Source organism: Dipteris shenzhenensis, chromosome 33 (assembly GCF_047967505.1).
Source record: "Dipteris shenzhenensis isolate YYH24624 ecotype China chromosome 33, Dip_SZ_1.0, whole genome shotgun sequence".
Lineage (NCBI taxonomy): Eukaryota > Viridiplantae > Streptophyta > Polypodiopsida > Gleicheniales > Dipteridaceae > Dipteris > Dipteris shenzhenensis.
In genome coordinates, this window is record NC_141628.1 from 9,669,487 (window position 1) to 9,697,441 (window position 27,955).

The 27,955-nt window shown below is 42.9% G+C and overlaps 1 protein-coding gene across 1 annotated transcript; it reads left to right on the forward strand.

Moving 5' to 3' along the window:
• The first annotated feature begins 253 nt into the window (after window positions 1-253).
• LOC147879653 (pentatricopeptide repeat-containing protein At3g03580-like) lies at window positions 254-27,642 on the forward strand. The gene is made up of 5 exons (XM_087371423.1): window positions 254-286; window positions 431-605; window positions 691-767; window positions 861-2,969; window positions 25,126-27,642. Exons 1-5 carry the CDS (start codon window positions 254-256, stop codon window positions 27,457-27,459), a joined length of 4,728 nt encoding a protein of 1,575 aa, XP_087227549.1. The 3' UTR covers window positions 27,460-27,642.
• Window positions 27,643-27,955: the final 313 nt, after the last annotated feature.

The window sequence follows — 27,955 nt, forward strand, 5'->3', positions numbered from 1 at the left end:
AATCCTTAGCATGGCCAATTAAGAAAAAGCACTTGCAGATGCTTATGGAAGTAGATCTTTGTAAATTTTTATTGGCTATTAATGAGCGAAATATTTATTTTAGCTCCTGGAATATTTATTTTGGGAGCTAAGAGTGTTTAGAGACTATGTTCGCCCATGTTCACCCATGGTGCTTTGAATGCATCTTCGCCTTGCCCGTCGATCATCATGAGTAGCCCATGTTCACCCATGATGCTTTGAATGCATCTTGGCCATGCCCGTCGATCATCGTGAGTACGTGCCCATGGTGTGCTAGTCTGTAAGACCCTGAAGTTTAAAATATCAGCAAACTACCATGTGTAACAGGTATAAAGTCAGCAAATTTATAAAGTCCCTCCGTTTCCCTCTGTTTTTTGAGTTCTTCTCAAGATGATGATGAACTTGTATACAGGAGGAGGCAGAGACCCCTCCCATTCGCCTGACGGAGCTCAGAATTCGTTCCTTGGTAGCGGATTTCCAATTTCTAAACTCCGACCTGGTGGCAATTCATCTGCTCATGCAATCAAGCCCTCACTCTCCAATGGCTTCCCCCCACAGTGCAGTGGTGGAGGGATGTACCCTTTCAGGTACTGCCTTATTTTTGAAATTGAGATGGATAATTTTTCCTGCCCACTTCCCGCAATTGGTTTCTCTTGTGGTTATGCTTCGCAGGTAGACCAGAGACTGAGCGTTTATGGAAGCAGTTCTTCACGGATCCCTCCCAGTGGTGGGACAACCGAGAAAGCAAAGTAAGTGTACGACGAAATCTGAACTGATTGATTTGCACGCGTAAAGCTGTAGATAGGTTAGTGTGATGAGTCTCTTGTGAATCTTAACAACAGATAAAACCACGCTCTCCAGATTTCAGACATAAGATAACCAAGGAGTCGCTATGGATTGACGGCTGGTATAATCCAGGTTGGGTTAAAGGCATGCTGGAGAAAAATGCCAAAGCATCCATTGGTCAGGCCCGAGACTGTGGCTTGATGGAGGAGTGTGGGAAGGTCGGCTTTAGGTCTGGAGTAGAGGTGAAAGCATGTAAAGCACAACCGCGGGAGAAGAGTGGCTGGGAAACTCTCAGCTTAGAGGAGGCGCTCACCACGGTGGAACAGATGCCCCACCTGCCTTCGGTTCATGACCTTGCATGCATCTTACATAAGTGCAGACCTTTGAAAAATCTAGCATCTACCAAGCGCTTGTATACCTTCATGTGCAAAAGTGGGCTGGAAGATCATAGATCTCTTGGGAACTACCTAGTCCCAATGTTGGTCCAAGTTGGCAGCATCTGTGATGCCCAGCAAGTTTTTAATAAGTTGATTGTTCGGAATGTGTATTCTTGGACTTCTCTCATGTTGGGTTATATTGAATGTGGGGAATCACAGCATGCCCTCAACCTGTATAAGAAAATGCAAGAGGATTTTGTAAATCCTGATACGTATACGTTCGTGGCAGTACTGAAGGCTTGTGCTCGGCTGAAGGATGCCGAAAGAGGACAAGAAATACACGCTGAGATTGCCAGAAAGGGCCTAGAAAGAGAGGTTTTTGTTGGCAGCACCTTGGTGGATATGTATGCCAAATCTGGCTTGCTTGCAAAAGCACGGGAAGCCCTCGACAAGCTTCTAGTTCGAAACGAGGTCTCGTGGAATGCACTGATGGCAGGATATGCTGACCATGGGCTTGGGGAGGAAGCGCTGAGCTGTCTCGAACAGATGCAACTGGAGGGACTCTCACCAAATGCTGTCACATATGTTTGCAGCTTGAAAGCATGTGGCAGCATAGGAGCCATAGACAAGGGCCAAATTTTACATGCTGAGATTGCCAGAAAGGAGCTGGAGAGAGATCTTTTTGTTGGCAACACCTTGGTGGATATGTATGCCAAATGTGGCTCGCTTGCAGAAGCACGGGAAACGTTTGACAAGCTGCCAATTCAAGATGAGGTCTCGTGGAATGCACTCATGGCAGGGTATGCTGAGCATGGGCTTGGTGAAGAAGCGCTGGTCTCTCTTGAACAGATGAAACAGGAGGGTCTTTCCCCAAATACTGTCACATTTGTTTGCAGTGTGAAAGCTTGTGGCAGCATAGGATCCATAGACAAGGGCCGACAAATACATGCTGAGATTGTTAGAAAGGGGCTGGAAAGACATCTTGTTATTGGCGGTACATTGGTGGATATGTATGCCAAATGTGGCTTGCTTGCAGAAGCACGGGAAGCGTTTGACAAGCTGCCAATTCGAAATGAGGCCTTGTGGAATGCACTAATAGCAGGATATGCCGAGCATGGGCTTGGCGAGGATGCACTGAACTGTCTTGAACACATGAAACAGGAGGGTCTCTGTCCAGATGCCGTCACATTTGTTTGCAGCTTGAAAGCTTGTGGCAGCATAGGAGCCATAGGCAAAGGCCGAGAAATACATGCTGAGATTGTTAGAAAGGGACTGGAAGGACATATTTTTGTTGGCAACACCTTGGTGGATATGTATGCCAAATGTGGTGCACTTATAGAAGCACAGGAAGCTTTTGACAAGCTACCAATTCGAGATGTAGTCTCGTGGACTGCACTGATGGCAGGATATGCTGAGCATGGGCTTGGAAAGGATGGGCTGGACTGTTTCGAACAGATGCAACTGGAGGGTCTTGCTCCAAATGCTGTTACATTTAGCTGCAGCTTGAAATCTTGTGGCAGCATAGGAGCCATCGAAAAGGGCCGTGAAATACACTCCGAGATCACTAGAAAGGGGCTAGAAACAAATCTTTTTGTTGTTAACACCTTGGTGGATATGTATGCCCAATGTGCTGCGCTTGCAGAAGCATGGGAAGCATTCGACAAGCTGCCAGCTCGAGATGTAGTCTCATGGAGTACAATAATGGCAGGATATGCACAGTTAGGAGAAAGTAACATCGTTTTCCACATGCTTGAGAGAATGAGAGAAGAAGGGGTCAAGCCAAATGGTGTCACATTCTCTGTTGTGCTTACTGTTTGCAGTCACACAGGTCTAGTGGATAAGGCCCAGAAATACTTCGAGGCTATGAGCAAAGAGTATGACATCAATCCTACTCTTGAGCACTACACTGGCATGGTTGATCTCCTCGGCCGTGCCGGCCAATTAGAGGAGGCAGTAGCAATGGTGAAGAAGATGCCTGCCCATCCTAATATTGTGATGTGGCTTACTGTATTGGCTGCCTGCCGAAAGTGGGGTCATGTGCAGCTTGGAAGACTGGCCTTTGAACATGCAGTGCAATTGGATGAAAAGTATGCCCCAGCGTATGTTTTGATGTCTAACATATATGCAGATGCTCACATGCTTGAGGAAGAGGAGGAGGTTGAGGCAATGAGAGTGAAAGAACAAGCATGGAAGAAGCCAGGACAGAGTTGGTGGACAAACATTGGTGGTATTGTGCATTCTTTGTTGGCTGGGGAGAGGACATTCCCAAAGCAAAAATATGTATGTATAAGCTAGATTCCCGCCTTGAAATGAAAAACGGTATGCCCCAGAGTTACATTGGTGTCAAGGGACATCTATGTTGACGCAAAGAAAGATGGGTCATGAGCACTCTGTGGAGTTGGCATCATATTTTTCCTAATCAATACACCCAAGGGGGCACCCATACTTGGCTGTCAAGAATGTCTGATTTTGTAAGGACTGCTATACAGCAACTGCACTGATATGAAAGGTATAGTAGCAAACTATTTTCTGAGAGATGCAAACTACTTTCATGTCTTCAAGGGAGGAAAGTGTGCTTCTGGGGTCTATCGGTGACACTACTGCAAATTTTACAGTAGCCAGTGTCCCTCTTATTTGAAATGTTCCAAATTCCTGCTTAAATGATTGAAAGATGGGTGAGAGCGACAATGAAAGGGAAAGGGGTGTATATAGCGAGTTGCCATTGCAACCTATTGCTGAAAAGGTAGTTTGAATTCAGATTCTGCAATTTCTAGGAATCGAGGCTGCTGTTTCTATCAATACAGATTGTGATTTTTGCAAATTATAGCTCACGACTGAGCCACCTCAACATTACCGAGCGAGGGCAGATGTGGAAACTTGACTCAAATGGCTAGCTGGGTGGGAGGCACCGTGATGGAGAGCTTTGATTGTGCCTCCTAGTCTGTGTCCGGCCTTGAGTGCTTAGTGGAAGTGGTGGCGGAAATCTCATTGATGTGTCCTTGTTGGGACTTCCTCTTAAATAACCCCTTGATGGGGTCTCTAAGCCCAGGGATCGCCCCTGTGGTGGTCTTCACAGTTGCAGTCTTCAAGGGAGGTGGAATAGACATAGAGGCGGGTGGTGTGATCAGAGATGTTTGAGGAATAGACAAAGGAATGGCCAGTTGGGATGGGGGAGCCAAGGTAGTTGAAACAGGGGAAAGGGGTACCATCACAGTATGGATGTTTTTATCCAAGATATCCTTATATATTAATATAAAATCTTAAGCTTGTTTTTTCAAGTTTCATAATATTGATAGAATGTAGTACACTATTATATATTTTCTTTTAAATTTTGAAGTAGAAAATGTAAATCTTGGCGAAACTTCAAAATTTTTGGCATAAAAGTTTCAAATCTTAGTGAATGTTTTGAACGTTTATTTTTACTAGGGCATACAAACTTTTGACACCAATATAAAAGTTTAGCTTCTTAATGAAACTAACTTGAAAAAATCATCCACACAGTCAGGCTCATCAAGAGAACTGACTGAGGCGCATTAGAGAAGGTCACCGTTTCGAGACCAATGGGAAAGGGGAAGGAGGTGATCGGCTTGAAGTTTTCATTGGCAGAGGCTTTGAACCTGGGGGTTTCTAGATCTGTGCTTGCACAGTGTCTTGCTACATATCTGAATGTGTATGCATGATATAGTAGTACTGAGTGTGAAGAGGGGCTTACAAGGGGCAGTTTTTCCTACAGGCTTTTTACTCTTGGACATCGGTTGTATATGAGACACCTTATCTTCTTTGTGTTGCTGCTAGTTGACACAACTCTGTTTTAGTGCTCTCCATCTCCTTCTGTGTTCTGTACTGTGTCTTCTCGCCAATGTTTGGTATTAGAGCGTTCGACTTCGGATTTCCTGCTTGACACACAGCTCGGCATTCTCATGTTGAGAGTTGTGGTGCCATGAGCACATGTAGAGCAAAGGTATGAGTAAAGGGCAAGCTGCCACATGGCATGGAGGACATATCCCACATGTGAGCAAGCAAATGGATGTAAGTACCCTCACCTATAAAAGGGAGGTTCATTTGAAGTAATATCAATAAAGCACTTTGCACTATCTCAAGATTCTCTTTATGAGTCCAAGCTAATCTATCTTGGAACCTAATTGACTTGAGGTACATGTCATGAGCACTCTCTTCATCATGTCTCCACATAGGTTCCATCCACCTTAGAGTGCTCCATAGATCCTGAGGTACGCATGCTTTTGTCATGGTATCAGAGCATAGGTTTAGATCTTCTAGTTTAGCTCATTAGTAGTTCACTAGGATTGCTCCCATTCCTAGATTAGTTGTAGGCATGCCTTAGGAGCTCATGTTTTTCTCTTAGGTTAGTTTTTAGATTGAGAGTTTCTCTTGAGTGATCTTCACTTCCGTTGAGAGAAAATTCCGTCCATAGGCTTCGGCTCATTTCGATTCTTCTTGTGAGAAATTCATGAGTGAGTTCTTTGAAAGAGAGGATATGTATCTCTGAGATTGAAAGGAAGCTAACAAATTTATAGACATCCTAAGATAGATCCTGAGCTCAAGGAGATGGGATTGAGAAAAGAAAATATCTTAGGAACAAGATAGAGAGGGAGATAGAACTCAAGGAGTCTCTGAGAGAGAATCAACACTGTTCGACCAAAGGCTTGGCCGACCAAGTGTCTCCTTCATCGAGCCCATGTCCATCTTCAAGGGCCAAATGAGTACATAGCGGTAATAGCAACCGGAAGTGCAGCCTCTACAGCTAACGCTCCATTCATCATCCGACAATAGCATGGCCAGTTGCATCACCCGCGACCTTGAAGCTCTCGGCCTTTCACAACGTGTGGATAGAGAACTGCATCTTCTTCCATAGCTCGTCGACCACCGAAGCCTTCAGTGACTTTTGCTACGAGTTTCTACGAGCCTCACGACCTGCACAACAACCACTAAGAGCTCTATCTCCTTGTAACAGAAACTCCGAACTCCAGACTACAGCGGCTGGCTTCCAAAGACCACAGCGGACAGCCTTCTCCTTCAATGCTCAGCCGACGGAATCAGCTCACCGACGCTCCTCTGCAATGACCCGACCGGCTCCCAAACGGGCTGCTACAACTCCGAACTCTACAGAGCTTAAGGCTCCCACCACCTCTGTCTAACTCCAACGGCTGTTGAAGGCCTTCTCCTACAAGGCGCACCCGCATCTCCGCAATCTCAACCAGACTCCCGACGGCACCATAGCTTCCAGCTGTATCGAACCGCCGACTGCTCTAGCCCATCTCCGGGCTCCTTGCATAGCTCCTACCAATGCCCACCTCCAAGCTTCAGAGTCGTCGTCAAGGATATGCAAGAGAACCTGTGCTACAGAACAGCGCCGACGCTCCCATTGGCCGTTCACATCATCAATTCTGAGCTTCTCCAAGGTCTCAGACCTTAGGAAAAGTCACGTGGTAGACCGTTGTTAATTCTAGGTTAGATTAATGCTTTGGTTGAAATTTTGCCACGTGGCAGATAAGGCTCAATCAGGGTATAGTTAACACACCATGGTTAGAGATAGGGTTAGTTAAGCCACATCATCATGCACAGTCAGCAGTGCCTTCTATGCACACAGCCTCTTGTTAAGCACAGTATGGAATTCAGCATGTGAATCCCTGTGCCACATCATCAAAGGCCCTCTTCTTCATAAAAACTTCGACAAGGCGTAACTTGCAATCCAGGAGGAATTTGGACACGCTCCAAAAAGGAAAAGTGATTGTCTTTTCAAGCTCTACGCGCCTGTCAAGTCAAATTCATTGTTAGCAATTAGATACTGCCAATATTGAAAGAAATCAATTGGTAAGACCTTTGCAACAAATGATAAATGAAAGCATGAATGCACACATTGCTGTCATAAGCATGCCAAAAGCACAAGTGCATGAGATGACCATAGCACAAAGCATGGCATCCACACACAAAGCATTAAGGCACATGGAAGAACAAAGCATCATGCATGAAGCTAGGGAGAAGATTGCAGATTGAAGAACCAGGAAGTTAACTATACAGCATTGTCATCAAGCCATGAGCCAAAAGGTGACATCAGTGGAATGTATTGAAAAGCAAAATCCTTGCCACCTTCAGCTCACATGTTTTGTAAATCAAGCCTAACCACCTGAGAGTAGCTATGAAAGCACCCAGGGGAGGTATTGACATGTAAACCACACTTAAGTAGCAATGCATGCACTAAGGGGAGGTGATGGATTTATAACTCACATCTGACCACCTTGCAGTAGCCAAAGGATCATGGCACCAAGGGGAGGTGTTGAGAGTTGTGGTGCCATGAGCACATGTAGAGCAAAAGTATGAGTAAAGGGCAAGCTGCCACATGGCATGGAGGACATGTCCCACATGTGAGCAAGCAAATGGATGTAAGTATCCTCACCTATAAAAGGGAGGTTCATTTGAAGTAATATCAATAAAGCACTTTGCACTATCTCAAGATTCTCTTTATGAGTCCAAGCTAATCTATCTTGGAACCTAATTGACTTGAGGTACATGTCATGAGCACTCTCTTCATCATGTCTCCACATAGGTTCCATCCACCTTAGAGTGCTCCATAGATCCTGAGGCACGCATGCTTTTGTCATCTCATTCTGGTGGTCCAGTTCATTAGGTTGATCGTCGGCCAGCTTCATTTGCTCTTGGGCGAGGTTATAGTTGGTCTGCAGCACAAGGATTTGCTCCTCTTTGTAAACCTCTGGTCATCCACAAGCTCTGGAGCAAGCCAACTGCCCTGCCTTCCCCTGTTCAGCTTGTTTGGTTGTCTCTATTTTGAACTTCTACCTCCAGCCAGGTCTGCTACAGTACGTTTTGATGGAATCTGCCCGCTTTGTTCCAAATCTGTGGCAGACTCCATCAGCAAAGGAAGTCACCTCTTTTCAGAGCAGCATCGACACCTCAGGCTGTGGCAGATTCGTGGATGTTTCCAAGCTTTGCAGGCCTCTTCTCCTGCTGCAAAGGTCGCGCAAATGGGCTGCTTCAGTCTGGCAGATTCATGGGCGTTTTCAAGCTTTGCAGGTCGCCTCAGTCTGTGGCATTTTTGTCACTGTTTTATGGGTGATTTTGATGGCGTGGGACATTGTTCGAGGTTGTGGTTGCTTGCTATAGTTCGTTCTGCTGCTTTACTCCTACAGGTTGTTGGCGTTCCTCTGAGTGGGCATTCCACCCGCTCCCCATATTTTGATTCTCAGCTTTTTCTGCAGGTCAGCAAAACAGTTTGCGTTTCATGGATCCACATTTTACAGACTGCTACAGCTTTGCAGTCAATGTTTGGAGTCAGTTGTGCAGTTTGCAAAATTGCTCAGAATGCATTAGATGTATTTGGGGTTTTATCATAGGAGGACAAGCTAAATGCAATTACTCCTAATGGAATTCTATTGTAAGAAATCTGATGGTTGCCAAGAATTTGTGGGGATATGCCAATGGGGATGAGCCCTATTCTGCAGACATTGCACCTGCCACTCCAGGCAGAGGTGATGGGTAAGCTGCAGGATCCATTATTGCAGCTCAAGGGTAGACAAAATGGGATGCACGTGATGCCTAGGCTGTGTCTTTGGGCAAAGAATGAGGCCAGCGTTGCATACCTCAAGAAGGAACTTGAGAAATTGGACATGCATGGTAGTGACAACATGTCCGATCATGTTACGAAGATCCAGGATCTTCGAGAGTGAAATATGCACTCAAGCATGGGTTAGCTAGGCCTATATCTGAGTGTATCCAAGATTGATTACTCCAAACACTCTATGCTGCAAACACCGCAACATTAGCAAGAACCATAGGGGGGAGCTGCTGAGCTCACCTCCTAGTACGTAGGATCTCCCACCGAGCCTGAGGCGAGGCCATCACCAAGCCCACATCCTCTACCAAGCATCTGTGTCCTATACCACAGATACCCACTCTAGGTGTAGGGACTGCTCTCCTAGAGCTTCAATGGGATTCCGTGCAAACACTCCTTGCTACTCTTGTGGACAACCAATCGTAAGGCAGTGTTTGCTCTTGAACCTTGATTCCTACTGATCCTGCAGTGTACTGCTCTTCATTGTTTAGATGATCTGCAGGGTGGGCTGCCTGTTGTGTGGCCTTCTTTGCTGCTCCAGACTGATGTGCAAGCACCAATGGTAGTTGCTGGCCTCTCTGTTGGCTCCTATGCAGCCTTTTGTGAGGCACAAAGAGCGAATGGAAATGAATAGGGCTTGGGCCCTTTTTATAAGACGGAGGCCTTGACAATTGCCTGACCGGTCCACAGACTGGCCCGACCAGTCTGCAGACACACATTGGCCCAAAACAGGTGCCTGGCTGCCATGTGGCAGTCGTACAGCTTGTGCACTGATCTGGCCCATTTCCTGCATGCCTGGATAGCGAGAGAGAGAGAGAGATATATCTATTGATTGAAAGACAGATGAGCTTATGAAGCTTAGGAGAGAGAGAGAGAGAGAGAGAGAGAGAGATAGGGACTCCTTCGTATTCTTGTGAGAAGAGCTTCCATAACATGGTAGCTTCTATAGCAAAAGCTTGACTCGGCCTATCACCAAGGCCAGCACACAGAGGCGACTCTTTTGCAAGGAGCTCACGGGCAACCAATTGACCTACTTGGGTCTACATCGATTGGCTTTACCAACCTCAGACTTTCCATAGCAGTAGGTGGCTCGACACTCTACAAAGGCAGCAACAGCTATACGGACTACTCTCGACGAGCTCCTATACTACCTCACATGGCAGTCGTGACTCCACAAGTTATACGGCTGGCATGCAGCAAGCGTAGGCAACCACAATGTTCAACAAGCAGCAACGAAAGCTACACGAGTTGGCGCCTATGTCTACTCGGATGACTAGCTACGCCAACAACACTATGACCTCAACTATGGGCTAATACTCACGACAAAAGGCTGGCTATGAGGATCACACGACTCCCATGGCTGGCTACGACGAGTAGCACACACATGGCGTTAACACCTCTAAAGGTCCAACGAGATGTGCAATACCAGCGCCATCGACTACAGTGCACCAAATGACGCTTTCAACAAAAACACCGGCTCCTCAATAAGCAATGAGCTTGCCAACAACACCTTCTCAACGTCTGCTCAGCCGACATGCTCCAACGAGCCAAGCCTCCAGCTAAGGCAAACGCAGACAACATGCAACCGGCGGTAGACTCCCACACAACTGGCAGTCAATGAGCTTGCCAACAACACCTTCTCAACACCTGCTCAGCCGACATCTCCAGCTAAGGCAAACGCAGACAACATGCAACTGGCAGTAGACTCCCACGCAACCGGCAATAGACTCCCACACAACTGGCAGTAGACTCCCACACAACATATGCCAGTCCAGCAACGATTCGCCAAGCAACAGAACTTGACGCAACATTGACCATCAACGAGCTTTATCGATCTAATTCTTCAACTGTGGTAGAATCTTTTGTAGAGTTCATCGGTATTACACTTATTTCGGTGGATCTTATCTCCATCCAAGGTCTTGACACGTGGCAATTTACTCACCACCCTTGGTCAAGATAAGGTAAAAGTGTGGTCTAACTGCTACCACGTGGCACCTCATCGACACAGGACCATGTCATCATCCCACCTTATCTACCACGTGGACTACCACATAGGCTTATCCACCACGTCAGTAGTATACTCACGTCACTAAGTCAAATCAGCAAGTTCACGTCAGTATGCCATGTCACTCCGATCGTGACATCACCATGGTTGCCACGTCACAATCCACATCATTGTGACACATTAGCATGTCACGTCACTGACACCTCATCACGTCCACATCACGTTGCCACATCATCATCACCATGTGGCATGGCCCTTGGTAAGCACAATTACCTCTTACGAGTCACAGTCTCCTCTCCATGTGCACATAGGTGCCACCTCAGCACAGTGCTCCATAGGCACACCTTTGTATAAGCATAGTTTTCCATGTGAACAGAGTTACCACATCACAGTGCCACATCATATCTCTTATCCAAAAAGAATTTGAGGATGCTTCAAAAAGAAAAACGCTCGATTTTTTGTACTCTGTGCTCGTCACATCAAGCGTACATTTCGGCACTTGTATCACACACCTTTTAGACTTGGCATCAAATCCACTTCTAGCACACGTTTCAGCCTCTTCATTAACGCATTTAACCTAGCACCTAAAATGAACAAAAGAAAAAGAAATTATTTGCTGCTTTTCATCGCTCAACGGTTGGTCTAGCTCTAGATCAGAGTAGATTAGTTCATCCGTAGAGGAGACAACTCCAAAGCAACCATTCGAAGCCATGTCAAACAATTTCTAACTAGTTCCTCCTCGGAGTCAGTCCCTATGCTCAGATGTGGTTTGACATCACAATATGTCTTGAAACCTGATCGTTTACACATCAACGAGCAAATTTCAGAGTATTCAGAGGTATCGGCACATTGTTTAGTGGGTAGATTACACATCATTTCATTTTGCACTCACATTGCCTAAATTGTAAAGCCTTATTGGCTCTTTTTTGGCATTTGTGCACATCATTTGAGAATCGTAAAGCCTCTTGGCTATTCCTGGCATCATTTGCCACATAAGCATTGTAACAAATTGGAATATATTGCAGTTCTATCTTCACCGACAGTTTAGATTTGCAGTTAATTCAGACATCATTTTTCATAGGCACTTAGAGGACATTTCTTGCATCATGTCTACCACTATGTTAGATAATTTCAACTACGGCACATGAAAATACTGAATGGAGACTATTATTGTACTTAAGACAAATGGGAGTATCTCGATGGGTCTACACCTAGACCATCTGATGGTCAAGCAGCAACTCCCACCATTACTGCACCACAAGCAGAAGGTCTAGATCTGCACCAATGGTGCCTACCCTTGCAGTAGATCCTGCCATTTTTCGAGCACAAGTAGAATGGGACAAGAAAGACAAATATGTATATCATTTGATCAAACAAAACGTGCAAGATGTCATGCTTGGATAGCTTAAGCATGACATCTCCCACCATTGCCACACCACAAGTAGAAGGGTCTACATCTGCTCCAATAGTGCCCACACCTGTAGTAGATCCTGCCATTGCCCGAGCACAAGTAGAATGGGATAAGAAAGACATCCAAAGAAGCATGGGACATGTTCGTTTGTAGCTCTTTATGAGTCTAAGAACACATCCAGGATTCTCACGCAAAAACTAGATCAACTAGAGTTTCCACAACTAACAATGACGTACTCAGAATCAATGATTATAACAATCAACTTGCAGCAGCAGCAGGAGAGACCATGAATTCCACAGAGATGGTTCAACTCATCCTAAATGGACTAGGGGAGAGGTACGAGAATCTAGTCATCAAGAACTTCAAAAGAGTTCCTCTTTGACATGATATAAAGGAGGGAGGTCATGATTTTGCAAACAACCAGAAATGTCTCTACAGTTGAAGTTCTTGGAATTGTTCCTCAGCTTCTTCCTGTAACTGAGAGAGGGCCTCATTGGAGTTATGACTCCGTTGGTCTAGCAAGCTCTTTGCCTGCTAACATCAAAATCCCTTCTCTTAGATTTACTCTTACTTTTGAAAAATCAAAACATTGTTTTCAAACCAATGTGAGAAAATGTCAATGGCACTAACTCCAACACATTGGAATTGGTAAAGTTTCTTGAGATCCGAATGTCCCATAATGCATGAGCTCTCAGAGTTAACCAAGAAGAGTGAGGAGTTTTTAAGGAGCCCCCAAGAAGAATTCCCTTCCAAATGACTAGCTCCCCAACCTACTTCCAAACTTTCCTAGCTTCGGGGTAGATGATACAAAGATGAAATACGTCTTCCTTTTTGGCAAGGCATCTTTTGTAGAATCTTGACATCTTTCCTATCATCTCACTTCTACAATTGGTCCATACAGCCGTATGTAGGATTAGCCACAGCAGGGTAGAGCATTTTGCAGGAATCTTGACATCTTTTCTATCGTCTCACTTCTACAATTGGCCATACAGCCGTATGTAGGATCAGCCACAGCAGGGTAGAGCATTTTGCAGGAATGTCTTTGTGCCAGATGAGTCGAAACCTGTACTACCACTTTGCTTGGTTATCAGCAAGATTCCATCTTGAATTAAGAGTTCTAGCTATATCCTCAATGTTACTACCTATTTAAATACCACTCCCACCTGTCCCTCATGGAGACTTCAAATCCCATTGGTATACCCAGTAGTTTGAAGACAGTGCCCTTGGGGATTTTTTTGCACCCTAGCTGTATCAGGCCGGTTGCTCTTTATCTATTGACACTGCATATCCTATTTTGGAGTGGTTTATTTTGGACCCGAGGTAGTGCAAAAGGTGTCAAGGCATTTGAGCACTATTGAGACATCTTCAGGTGTGTTGCTTAAGGTTAGGTTTGTGTCATCAGCAAACTGTTGGGTTACAAGCTGCATACCACCTAGAAGCTCAATCCCTTTGAGATTTCCTTAATCTATTTTTTCTTGAAAAATCCATCCTAGAGCATCATCTACAATAGCATAAAGAAGAGGAGCTATAGGACATCCTTGTCTAATAGACCTTCTAAGAGGGAAAGGTAGGGCCATCTCCCCGTTGACAAAAATTTTGGCTGAGGCATTGGAAAGGAGGAGCCTGATAAATGAAACTAGTATACAACCTACACGTTGCTGCGGGATAGAGAGAGAGAGAGAGAGAGAGAGAGAGAGAGAGAGAGAGAGAGAGAGAGATGTCTCCCTCAGTATACTCTTCTCTAGAAAGAAATTTAATGTTATAGAACATGTTATAATGTTTTTGAATTAATTTAAATTACCAAATAAGAGAAAATAATGGTGCACATATTGAAAATTCAATTAAATCTCCACTAAAGTGAAAATATATTACATTGTATGAAATTAAATCTCCACTAAACTAAAAATACAGGACATAGCAAAGAAAGAGAAGCATTGGAAGGGTTGCATTGTTGGGTTTTGTAATACCAAAAAGGGACTCAAGGCAAAGCTTTAGCACGTGTACATGGCTCGAGATATGAGCTTGGATCCTACAAACCCATCTTCCTTTCTTTCAAATTGTATGTGCCATTTACATTGTCATTTTTGTATTATGACAACTTCATTTATCCATTGTGTTGGGAGGCCTTATTGAGAGAGAGAGAGAGAGAGAGAGAGAGAGAGAGAGAGAGAGAGAGAGGTGGTCTCTCTATATGTGTGTGTGCGTGCACGCATGTGTGGTGTGTGTGTGTGTGTGCACGCACATGCATGTGCATGCAGATCACACACACACACACACGGTAGAAGGGGCAAATGAGGGATGTGTGTGTGTGTGTGTGTGTGTGTGTGAGAGAGAGAGAGAGAGAGAGAGAGAGAGAGAGGGTTGTAAGAGAGAGAAGGTAGAAGGGGCAGATGAGGGATGTGAGGGAGAGATTAAGGGTGTTGTGTGTGTATGTGTGAGATAGAGAAGAAGAGAGATTGGCATGTTCACATCTTCCATATCATTCTTTGCTTGCTATGCGGATATATTTCCTTCCACCAAAGTTGAAACCCAACCCTTGGAGAGTCTCATAGGTACATTTGAAGCCTTCCATTCAAACATCGGTGAGTAATGCTCTCATGGTAAAGTCATGTCACCTTGACAAAGTTTGGTATTTTTTTCTATAATGAATGCTACCACGTACCTCGAACAAAGGGTGCATATGGAAGCCTCCATTTGTTTCCTTTGCCTAACTTTGATAGTCCAGAATGGCCTCTTCCTTTCTCTATAGATGCATTTAGGATGAAGATGAGGTTTGATAATCACTCATCAGTGAAGTTTACATTTGGTTCCAAATCTATGGGTGTGAGTTTGGTTCATTCCCTCCATTGTTTTTATTTACTTCTTCAAATCAGTCTTCATCCATAGAGTAAAGATCATGTGGGTATGCAAAGACCTAGCAAAGAAATTTCTCAACAATCTTTTATACCCAACGTGGGATGTTAGAGAAGGTTTTCAAAAGGGGGCCCATTTTAGATGTGTAGTTAGTAAGGACAGTTTAGCAATTAGGTATCAAGTAGTGCGTAGTATTTGTTACATGAGATATATTTATAGGAGTTGGAAAAATAGTCATGGCACATGGATTCCTATGGACTGTGATGTAGTAGACCCAATAGAGGGAATACATATGCCAGACGGTGAAATTCAATGTCTTGAGGCTACAAATAAATGGAGCTTGAAGCACATTTGAAAATACATTGCTCTTATCTTTAATGAGGTAGACTTTTTTTTACGTTGGATGAAAAAAAGGTCAGAAGGCAACTTGAAGCAACAGTACATGAAGGAAGATGAAGTTTTGGCCATACTCTCTGCTTGGGAGAGTAATGTGGGGAGGAAGCAATGCAGCAACCCACAGATCTTAGTGGTATCGGTACTCTAGAGGAATAGGTCATCCAAACTTGGGATGATATGATTACATCAGAGCAATCTACAGGTCATGGTGAGGCCTTATCATTTTCTCCATATGCTTATATTGATGAGAGCAAGAGCTCCGTGAACTTGAACAAACCAGGATTTGCTGAAAAAGATGCATAAGAGACTATAAGTTATGTTATTTTACAAATATTTTTGATTCTTTGTTCTTATCTTAATGATCTTGAATTAATAATATTGTTGCAATTTTCAGGTTGCCTTTTAAGTTGATAGTTTTGGCATGTGACATAGGGGCCAAGGGGAGAGCCTGGGCGTGGAATCCTTGCTTTCCCATTACATGGGATTATTTAAGAGTGACACCCTAGTTTGCATCCACCCAAAGTTCTTGCCAAATGGAAAGGCGGGATTGTTGAAGTGCAGGGCATTGTCAAAGATGATGTCCCTTGTGCCTTTAGTTCACTTGGCACACAAATGCATTTTAGTCAAGAGAAATGTGGTGCTCTTTGCATTTGGTGGGCTCAAGCTTGTTGGAAGAATTCTGGTAGCTGCTGTTGTGGGTGCTTCCATCATGTTTACAATGCCACACAAATCAAGGATTCACTCTCACAACTGACTTTGTTGGAACCCTTGAGGAGAGTAGCTATCATGGAGAAATTTGTAGTGGTGGCCAAAGATAATAAAATGATGTAAATGAAAACAATCTAAATTACGTTGTACGGCACCATTTTTATATACATTCTAAGGTGAAAATATACATATAGTTTTCATTATCATGTCGATTTGTTGTGCACTTTGCATCATGATTTTCAATTTGTAATCAAAGAAACCTTTCTTTTTTGTTATAAGTATGATTGACTATTATATGAAAGTAGAGATGAGAGAGAGAGAAAGAGAGAGATGTTATTTTTATTTTACGAGTAGATACTTGAGGATCACAACAACAAAAGTACATGGTTCATTGTATATACAAATCCAAATCTAGCTAAGGTTCAGTAGACATGTGTAAGACTTGTTGTAAAAAACTTGGGTTTCTTTTTATGAAAAGAGGATATGCTCTTGGTACTTGCCTAATTTTCATGCCTACACAGTTCAATTATTTCATGTAGTTTGTACTACATCTTACAAATAGGATCATCCAAACAAAGATTGGAGAAGTAATTGTTTAAGATGCAACAATATTATCATGCTCTAAGGACATCCAAAAATTTACCTTGCACATGAACAAAGAAGCTACAAACTATTATTCGATCAAATTGGATATCTAGGGCATGATATTTTCCTTTACCACTTCCAGTAGTGACCATGCAAGCCATTTTTTTATTTTTTTCCTTGAAAAATTCAAACCAACCTCATGAGAAAGATTGCATGTAGATATTGTGTGTAGATCTTAAGAGGTAGAATGTAATTCTTTAATTTTCTAGTTGTTGCAAGCTAATATGCATGCATGAGCAATCCTAGCAATGCAAAAACAAAGGGGCTCCAAGAGCCCCTTGTTAAATTTTTTTTGCATTGCAAGCAAATAATCTTGCATGGGCAAGCCTTTCAATGCAAAAAATAAGAATAATATTAGTGCAAGCCTTTCAATGCCCCTTTTTTCTAATTTTTTGAATTGAAAAGCTCGCACTGATGAATTCCATTATAATATAAGAGAAAAGCTTTTAGCAAGCAATTATAACTAATCTCTTTTCTCCAAAAACACAGTGTCAATGTACAATCGATTTTTTGAGAAAGCAAGGATCATTTGTTTGCAGGCAGGCGTCGACACGAATAGGGGCTCTTGGAGCCCTTTTCTAAATTTCCCTTGGATAGTGCTCTCCTTCTCTCTCTCTCTCTCTCTCTCTCTCTCTCTCTCTCTCTCTCTCTCTCTCTCTCTCTCCCCCTCCCTCCCAATTCTCCCTCTCCCCTCTCTCTCTCTCTCTCTCTCTCTCTCTCTCTCTCTCTCTCTCTCTCTCTTCTTTCTCATCTCTAGATGGATTCAAATACAATGAAATACAACAAATTTAGCAAGATCAAAAGAAGATCATATCATGAGATTTGTACAAATTTTCACAAGTGGATGTGAGAGTAACAAAGAAAAATACAACCACTACAAATGGTCTATTGATTCATGATTTTCTAAGTGAGTCATCGCCTTGGATCCTCCTAGCAAGTTACATGCCCTTGCTCATGGATTGCACATAGATTTGTATCCTCAAAAAGAGTTATCAGAGCCACTTTGCCAGCTTGTTACAAGTCAGGAAAGGGCTTGGATTCGTAGGCCTTCCGTGTACTCCTCCATAATTTCTTTTACCAGGCAACTCTTGGGATTAAGAGTTCTACACTCTTTTGGTATGTACATATCTCCCCGAAACCATTCATGCCTGGCTTTTTGTGATATCTCCTTCCTCTAGCTTTGGCTCCACCTCCATGTCCACCTCCATGTCCACCTCCACTTCCACCTCCACCTCCATGTCCATGGCCACCTCCACCTTTGCCACCTTTGTGAGGTCTATTTTTTAATCTTTGTGGTAAAGACTTTTCGCCAGTAGTTTGTCTCGGTGTTGGAATGTCTGGAGCCCTGTTATGCCATAGAGGTGGCTACAAATTCTGCCCACTGAGCTATAAGAATTCTATCCTGTCTTTGTTGATCCATGCACCTCCACCATTCCTCGTCATCCAAAAATTGCCTTTTGCTAGAGAATTCTCCTTCCTATCTTTGGGATCTATTGTTATCACCTGAGGCCTCCGATCTTTGTTCTTCTTCATCGTCTTTGTTTGAGTCATCACCATGAAGTGTCTCTTTGTTGTCTTCTTCTTCCTCTTGCTGTCTTTCATCTTGTCTCTGCTATTGTTCCTCTTCTTCAGCTTTGAAATATGACTCCAAGTTGGTTTCTTCCCATCTTTCCTCTAGCTTTTTTTGATGCCCTTCTCTAAGTCTACTACCTATTGTTTGTGGGATCGGTCTTCCTATCCTCTTGTCCACTACTTTCCCAGTTTGCTTTGTCCTTGCCATCTAGGTGTGATAGGAGGAGATTTGCAATGACAAATGGAAGTTTTTTTTTTTTTGGAGAGAGAGGAGTTTTAGTGAAGGAGAAGATACACGAAGATAATGAAGGGGCTTTCACTTTTTAAAGTCACTTTTATAGTTAACGTTATGAATGGCCATGTTAAACCTATTGCTAAAAAAAACCCCTAATAAAATACTCCCAACTGCCATCCATAGGAAACATGTGCCCCTACTCAACTTTTATTATTATTTCCATTACTTAGTTCCCCTTTCTCTCAAAAAAATTTAATTGATTAAACTGAGTCCTTACAAGCCACAAATGGTTAAATTAAAATTAACCTAGGTTATGACTCCCCAAAAATTTAATGTCCCCCTCAAAATCAAATATTTCCAACATGGTTCAAATCAATGGCAAAAATGTGCATTCTTTTTGGCGACCCAATGCTTTCCTAACTGGTTTTTGGTGCCACCCTTTGTGCTTTTGGGATGCTTATGAAGCTATCCATGAACACCTTCTTTTACTCATTTAAGTTAAATGGACCGCTTGGGCTAACTACATTTGCAAGTCAGCGTCAAGAGCCCTACCCAATTCTTCCATCTTTATCCCAAGTCTCAGGGCTAAATCTTCTAAGATGAAGTTGTCTATAGCCCCTGGATCAAACAATATGAGTGCCTGTTGATCTCTTATCTTGCCCTAAGAAAGCAACAACTCTCTTTCCTCTGATTTGTCACTGTACTAAAAATGTCCAAAATTCCTCCTACCATTGGCTTTTGCTGTCCTAGTGGCTTTCTTTGCTCCTTAGAACCTGAAAGTTTCTTAGGGCAATCAACAGCTACATGCCCTTCTTTTCTACACCTGAAACATTTTCCCTCCTTGCAAAATGGCTATCTGCTCAAGGGAACACTGAGGTTTACCTTAAAAGGCTTTTGGTGATTGGTTTCCCCTCGGCTTCTAAGGCTGAAATTCCCTCTTTTGAGCCTTGGCAAACTCCTTTTTCTCAGACTGAGGTGTGGTTGGCTTTTTCTTATCTATTGTCCCTTGACAAATTTTCAAACATAGGAGGAGCACCTGTCAAAAGATCCATTGGATAGAGTCCATCAACACTCCACAAATCGACATGCCTTGCTCCTTGTTGTCGTAGTTGGTTTCATTTTTCTTAGTCAACAATCTTGTGGCCATTGCATTGATGAGTCGTACCATACTCAGGTGAGACTTCAATGTACAAGGTGCTTTTTTGTGGCTTGTTAGTGTGATCTTGCAATGGAGCCATGAGAGTATTTGAAACTAGATTTGCAGACGGAAAGTCAAATGAACTACGATTTGAGACTAGCAAAGGGTAGGATAGAATCTATAGAAGTAGTAAAGGTTTGGTATCAGGACATAACAAAGTGACGAGAAGAAATTGGATTTAGGGGTTGACAAGTGATTATGGTGAGAAGAATTAGAAAAGCATAGTTAGAAAGTGATTATGGTGAGAAGGTGAAGGATTTAGTGGTTGGAAAGTGTTTTTGGTTCATAGACATGGTTTGGGGGAAGGTTTGGAAGGGTTTCATGCCATTTTTGGAAATTTTGAAAGTTGTCAAACTTTTGGGGGGAGTGGTACACACGAGCTACTTTTTGATAATGGGAACCACCTTGGGGAGGGAGGTAGGGGCACCTTTTTCCAAGTAGGGCCCCCTCCAAGTGGGAGAGCCTAGGTGCACTTTTTGAGGCACATTAGAACCACCACGACATGCACTTTTTTGGACTCACATGGTCGTTGTTTGTTCTTAATCCATTTTGCTAATCCACTCCTTATGAGGACCTTTTTGAGTCCGAAATTCCCCTAATGGAATAACTTAGTTGGGTGCCTGCTGCAAATACAAGCACTCGAGGGGGTCACTCATCATACGTAACCCTATCACATGAGTTCAACAGATGGGTTTTTATTAATGCCATTACTTACAGATTTATATATACATAAGGAAGTAAATTAAGGACTAAATATTAATATACAAAAGGGTGTTTTATATTAAAAGGTTTTAGAAGCCTAACATGCAATATGGGCATTTGGATGGAGTGGTTTATGTCATGGAATCTAAAATTCCACTAGCTCTCAACACAATTTTGACTATAGACCATAGTTTTTGTTCTTTTAGCTAGATGTTTCTTAATATGGAAGATGAAGGAAATTTTATTAAGCTCTACTACAGTACTACTCAAACCTATTAAGGATCCTTGTGCTTAAGCAGGATAACTTACTAACTATGCCTTACTATTTAGATCAATTATGTTAGGCATGACTGTCTTGGAGTTGGGCCTAGCAAATCGAGGTTTATTCTTTCAAATCGCATTGGCCCTTCAAGAGAAGACATAGGGCCCTTCATAGACGGTATATCTTTAAAATTTAGCCTTCTCAAAGAAACTCACAAAAAAAAAGCCTTGCTAGAGAAGTTCAATATTTTGGGAAACATTTTTATAAGATGAATATTGACATTAACATTGTGCTAGTATTTCTAATAATACATAAATGAAATCCTATGTCACTAGGGAGCATCTAGTGTTGCTAAATATTAATGTTTATAAATTGAAATTTGAAATTTTCAATTCAAATTTTGGACTTGCACATTGCAATTAATAAAGCATACAAATTCCACATCGATGGTCCATACTTCTATTTTTGTCACCTAGTTTATCCACAACTCTCTCTCTCTCTCTGGCATGCACGCGTGCATGCACACACATGTGCACGCTCTTCTTCTACGAAAAGTACTCGATTTTAAAGATCGAGAAGCATATTTTGAGGATGCATTTTTGCCTTCCCCTGCCCACCAATATTTTGAGATGTATTTCGTGACAGTCTTGGCTTGGGACTTGCCTTTCTATGCATTCATCGTCCCTCTAGTCACGATCGTTTATGAAGCTGCTATTGGAAGTTGAGTTTTCTTTGTCTTCTAATGCAATTTTTGCTTCTACAAATCTAAGCTTCTCCATACTTGTTATAGTTACTGGATCATACTTGACCAAAATGGCTTTTAAAGATGAAAATCTATTCACCACCAGCTGCCTCAAGCTCACTAATCTAATGTCATGACCATAGATCAATTTCAATATGTAAGTCTCTTGGCTTTGAGCCTTTGAAAGTCTGTAAGGAATCATAGAGCAGCATCTGGCATTGTCTAGTTTTTGAAATTATCTAGCTCGTTGATCTTTAACAATGTTACTTTTCCTTTGCTTTCTATTCTTCAAGGTTCCATCAATCTTATCGTTATGTGCTTGCAAAATTTTTTGCATACCATGCGTGCTATGCAGGGGGTGCTGATTGGATGAACTTCTATCTTGTAGAGCGTGGAAGCAATGTTTAAAAGAGAAAAAACAATTCAAACTTCCATCAATCCTCACCTTATTCTAATACTTTGCATCACATTCTTTCCATCCAACCAAATTTCCATTAATCCTCACAAGATTTGTTTGCTTGTTGTGACATTAATTTGCTTGTTTCATACCCTTACCCTTGCTTCAACTTCTATGTTGTAACGAGATTTCTCAGCTACCCATAGGCTTTTAGAGGCTCGCTTGGTGGACATGAGTTACACTTTATTAGAGACAAATAGTTGAGCAGCTGGATTCCATTGAAACTAGACGTCACTCAAGAAGCTTTCAATTCTAGCTCACTTGGAAGTCCAATTGTTTGCAAAGCATAAACAAAATTGAATGTGCAATGGAGGCAATGTTACAATTGACTCATGATATAAATAAGGACCTGCAGCTCTTCTGTCAATAAAATTCTCGCCTTGCCCTAGGATGATGACAACTGTAGACCTATAAGTTGACATTGTGACCAAGCCCATGAAAGCAATGAGGAAAACCATGCTAAACTCGAAGGTGGATGCATAGACTCATCTGTCGATAAACTTACAACAAGTAGCGAAGGCTTTCTAAAAAGAAGCAGGCCTTCTTGGACAATGGGTAACCTCACCACCACTGCCCTAATGCTACCCAATAACATTTCTTCAATGATGAAGTATTGGAAACTTACGCTTGCATACAGTGCTCTCCTTACACTTTTTTCAAAAGTCTCACTCCAATTATTTTAGGCCACGTTTCGCCACTCATCCAATACCCATACTCCTTTGTATTCTAATTTTTCTCGTGCGTGATCTCTCTCTCTCTCTCTTTCTCTCTCTCTCTCTCTCTCTCTCCCCCCCCAAGCATCCTCCTCATTAGAATATCAACTAGGGACGTTTTTATCGATGCCATACTTATATATTAATATAAAACCTTAGCAAAAGTTTATCAAGCTAGTTTTTTTAGTATTTGTAGAACATATTACAAATTTATATTTTTTCTTTTGAATTTTAAAGAAAAGTTATAAAATCCTGGCGAAACTTTACATTTTTTCTCATAAAAGTTTCAAATCTTGGTGAATTTTTCAAACCTTTATACTTTCGACACCAATATAAAAGTTTCTCTTCTTAATGAAACTAATATAAAAAAATCATCCATGATATCATCACTTCATAAATAATAAAAATGAGGAAGGCGCAAACATTGACCAAGATTAAACCAACAAAAGCAAGCAATCAAAGAATCAAAGAATGGTAATCGCACACCCTTCTAATAATTCTCCTCTCCTCTATTCAGCTCATCTCCCTATTTCTATTAATTACCTCGCCTCTTCCCTACCTATCCTAAGCTTCCTGTGAAATATAAACCTCCTCTCTCCTGCTCAGCGACAGCTTCCTTCCTCCTCAGCCGCTCCTCTGCTGAACATCTCTCCTCTGGCTTGTCACCTCCTTTGCCGCTCCCATTTTGTCTTGGAGAGCCTTTCACAGGCCCCCCTTCTCCTCTACCTCCTCCCTTCAGCCTGCCGTCGTATAGATACTAGCTTGCAGAACGTTCTGGAGAAAGAGGCTTCTCCAAGAAGCTTCATGCAGTGAATTTTGGTCTACCATTCCCCTCCTCATGCGCGTTAATTTGCCCGCCTCTCAAGGCTTAGCTTAATCGTGCCTCTCGCCCCCTCCACTCGAACTAATTAATTAATTGACCCAAATTCCATCTTGGGGACCCTATTTCTTCATTGAGTGCATGATCATATTCTGACACAGCACAATATGTACTCTTTTTGGCCTGCCCTCTGGGTAGCCTTAGCAATTGTTCTCATTCGGTAAAGCAAAAATTTGGAATTTTTAGGATTAATTTGCTTCTAAAGTAGGTGTGATGCTTTGATTGGCTGTCGTCAAGTGGGAGTTAAGTGCACTAATGGCTTTGAGACAAGTTTGGCAGTGAGCATTCAAGACTTAGGGCCCCTAGTTTTTATTGTCATTACGTCTCTCTCTCCATTCACTAACTCCTTTGTTTTACATTTTGGGGAGGCCTTATGAATGACAAAAGTCATTCATTTCTTTCAATTATTTTTTCCTTTTTATTTGGGGGTGTTTATTCTAAGAGCGCAGAATATAAACATGTAGGATCACCTATCATGGTTAGCTATTCTCATGAAGCAAACGAAAGCTCTAGAGGCAAAATCATCTAGTATGGATGAAATGGACAAAACCATAGACAAGGAAGAATACAAGAATACAAGGTAGAGGATGCCATAACGTAGCATCAAGTATCCCTAACATATCAAGATTTCTTACACTCTTAACATGCAAAACTACTTGTATATGTATGTGACATCCACACTCCCACTGCTTGGCAGCTCATCTGCCCAGGCAATCAAGCTCTACCTCCGATGGCTTCCTCCTTGCTCGTGGAGGAATTTGCTCTTTCAGGTATTGCCATCTTTTGAAATTAACAAAACCCAACTGCGCTTTTTTGGATTGCGCCCTCCTCAATTGGTTTTCGTTGTGATCAGGCACGCCTGCGACCGAGCGTTTATGGAAGCAGTATTTCACGGATCCCTTCCAGCGGGGGGACAACCGAGTAAGTAGCGAGGAGTCTGAATTGAATGATTTGCACAGGCAAAGCTGTTGATTGCCTAGCCTAACAAGCCTCGTGTGGGATGTTAAGAACAGACAAACTCAAGATCTCCAGACTTTAAGCGTAAAATTACCGAGGACAATCCACGTCGGGTTAAATATATCCTCGAGAAAAAGGCCAAAGCATCCACTGGTCAGGCCCGAGACCGTAGCCTGATGGAGGAGTGTGGCTTCAGGTCTGGAGTAGATGTGAATGCATCTAAAGCACAAGAACTGCGCGAGAAGAGTGGCTGGGAAACGCTCAACTTAGAGGAGGCGCTAACGACCATGGAACAAATGCCCCAGCTGCCTTCAGTTCAGAACCTTACGTGTATCTTGCACAAGTGCAGAACATTGAAAAATCCAGCGCATACCAAGCGCTTTTACGCCTACATGTGCAAAAATAGGCTGGAAGATCATAGATATCTTGGAAACTACCTTGTCCTAATGTTGGTCCAAGTTGGAAGCATATGCGATGCTCAGCAAGTTTTTGAGAAGTTAGTTTATCGGAATGTGTATTCTTGGAATTCTATCATCTTGGGTTATGTTGAATGTGGGGAATCACAGTATGCCCTCAACCTCTACCAGAAAATGCAAGAGGATTCTGTACATCCTGATAAGTATACCTTGGTGGCTATACTGAAGGCTTGTGCTAGACTGAAAGCAGCAGGAAGAGGCAGAGGAATACACAGCGAGATTGCCAGAAAGGGGCTGGAAAAAGAGCTTTTTGTTGGCAACACCCTGGTGGATATGTATGCAAAATGTGACTTGCTTGGAGAAGCACAGGAAGCGTTTGACACGCTGCCTGTTCGAGATGAGGTCTCCTGGAATATTTTAATGGCAGGATATGCTGAGCATGGGTTTGGTGAGAAAGCGCTGAACTGCCTTGAACGGATGCAACTGGAGGGTCTCTCTCCAAATGCTGTCACATTTGTTTGTGGCTTGAAAGCTTGTGGCAGCGGAGGAGCCATAGACAAGGGTCGAGAAATACATGTTGAAATTGCCAAAAAGGGGCTGGAAAGACATCTTTTTCTTGGCAGCACCTTGGTGGATATGTATGCCAAATTTGGCTTGCTTGCAGAAGCACGGGAAGCTCTTGACAGGCTGTCAGTTCGAAACGAGGTCTCCTGGACTGCACTAATGGCAGGATATGCCGAGCATGGATTTGGTGAGGAAGCGCTGAACTGTCTCGAACAGATGCAACTGGAGGGTGTTTGTCCAAATGCTTTCACGTATAGCTGCAGCTTGAAAGCTTGTGCTAGTCTAAGAGACATAGACAAGGGTCGAGAAATGCACACCGAGATTATTAAAAAGGGGCTGGAAAGAAGTCTCGTAGTTGGCAGCACCTTGGTGGATATGTATGTCAAATGTGGCTCGCTTGCAGAAGCACGGGAAGGCTTTGACAAGCTGCCAGTTCGAGATTTAATCTTGTGGACTGTACTAATGGCAGGATATACGGAGCACGGTCTTGGTGAGGATGCGCTGAACTGTCTCGAAGAGATGCAACTGGAGGGTCTATCTCCAAATGCTTTTACTTTTAGTTGCAGCTTGAAAGCTTGTGGCAGCATAGGAGCTATTCACGAGGGCCGAGAAGTACACACCGATATTGCCAGAAAGGGTTTGGAAAGAAGTCTTTCTGTTGGCAATACTTTGGTGGATATGTATGGCAAATGTGGGTCGCTTACAGAAGCACAGGAAGCATTCGACAAGTTACCCGTTCGAGATGAGGTCTCGTGGAATGCGCTTATGACAGCATATTCTGAGCATGGGCTTGGTGAGGATGTGCTGAACTGTTTCAGGCAGATGCAACTGGAGGGTCTCTCTCCAGATGCTGTCACATTTGTTTGCAGCGTGAAAGCTTGTGGCAGCATAGGAGCCATACACAAGGGCCGTGAAATACATGCCGAGATTGCCAGAAAGGGGCTGGAAAGAGATACTTTTATTGGTGGCACCTTGGTGGACATGTATGCCCAATGTGCTACCCTTGCAGAAGCATGGGAAGCGTTTAACAAGCTGCCAGTTCAAGATGTGGTCTCATGGAGTTCACTAATGGCAGGATACGCCCAGCTAGGAGAAAACGAAATTGTTTTCCATATGCTCGAGAGAATGAGAGAAGAAGGGATAAAGCCAAATGCGGTCACTTTCTCTATTTTGCTTACTGTCTGTAGTCACACAGGCCAAGTGGATAAGGGCCAGATGTACTTTGAGGTCATGTGCAACGATTATGGCATCTCTCCAACTATTGAGCACCACACTAGCATGGTTGATCTTCTTGGCCGTGCAGGCCAATTAGAAGAGGTGGTAGCGATGGTGAAGAATATGCCTTTTCCCCCTAGTATTGTGGTGTGGCTTACAGTGTTGAGTGCGTGTCGAAAGTGGGGTAATGTGGAGCTTGGAAGACTGGCCTTCGAACATGCTGTGCAGTTGGATGGGAAGGATGCTGCAGCTTATGTTTTGATGTCTGACATTTATGCAGATGCTCGCATGCAGGATGAAGCGAATAAGGTTGAGGCAATGAGAGTGAAAGAACAAGCATGGATGAAGCCAGGACAGAGTTGGTGGACTGACATTGATGGTGTTGTGCATTCGTTTTTTGTGGGGGAGGTAAGACATTCCCAAAGCAAGAATATCTATGCGAAGCTAGAAGATCTTTCTTTCAAAATGAGGGAGGAAGGGTATATTCCAGCTGTGCACTGGTTGTCACAAGACACATATCTCGATGCAAATAAAGATGGGTTTTGCGGGCACAGTGAGAAGCTGGCTATTGCATGTGCCCTTATCAATACACCCAGGGGAACACCTGTACATGTTGTCAAGAATCTTGAGGTTTGTAAAAACTGTCATATCGCCACTGCACTGATATCAAAGATAGAGCATCGAACTATTCTTGTTAGAGACGCAAACCGCTTTCATTTCTTCAAGGAAGGAAAGTGTTCTTGTGGGGACAATTGGTGACCCTAGTGCATTTACAATAACCATTGTCCTGTTATTTGAAAATTTCAAGTTAGAACAACGGAAATTTAGGTGACATGTACATTGAGCCAGATCATGATTTGTGTGATTGTGAGTTTCCTTTACAGGATGATGAATCTGTTGCTAAAAAGGTGATCTGAATTCTGAATCTGCAGTTTGCAGAAATTAAAGGTGCAATTTCGATGAATGCAGACCTTAAAACAGTTATGTGATTCCTGCAAAGTATAGCTTGTGACTTTTTTGGTGATGTGTGTGGGTGGATGTGGTGCTTGCACAGTCTTACTGCAGGTTTCTCCCATTGATTGTGATCCTCGAATTGGTATTACCATATGATCAATGAAGTAATGGATGATAATAATGTTAATATATGAGAAATAAACTGGTCCATAACTATCTGCAAACGCATCAATAACATCAAGAACGAATGAACCTCACAGTTATGGATTTAGTAGATCATTGTTTTGCAATTATATTCCAA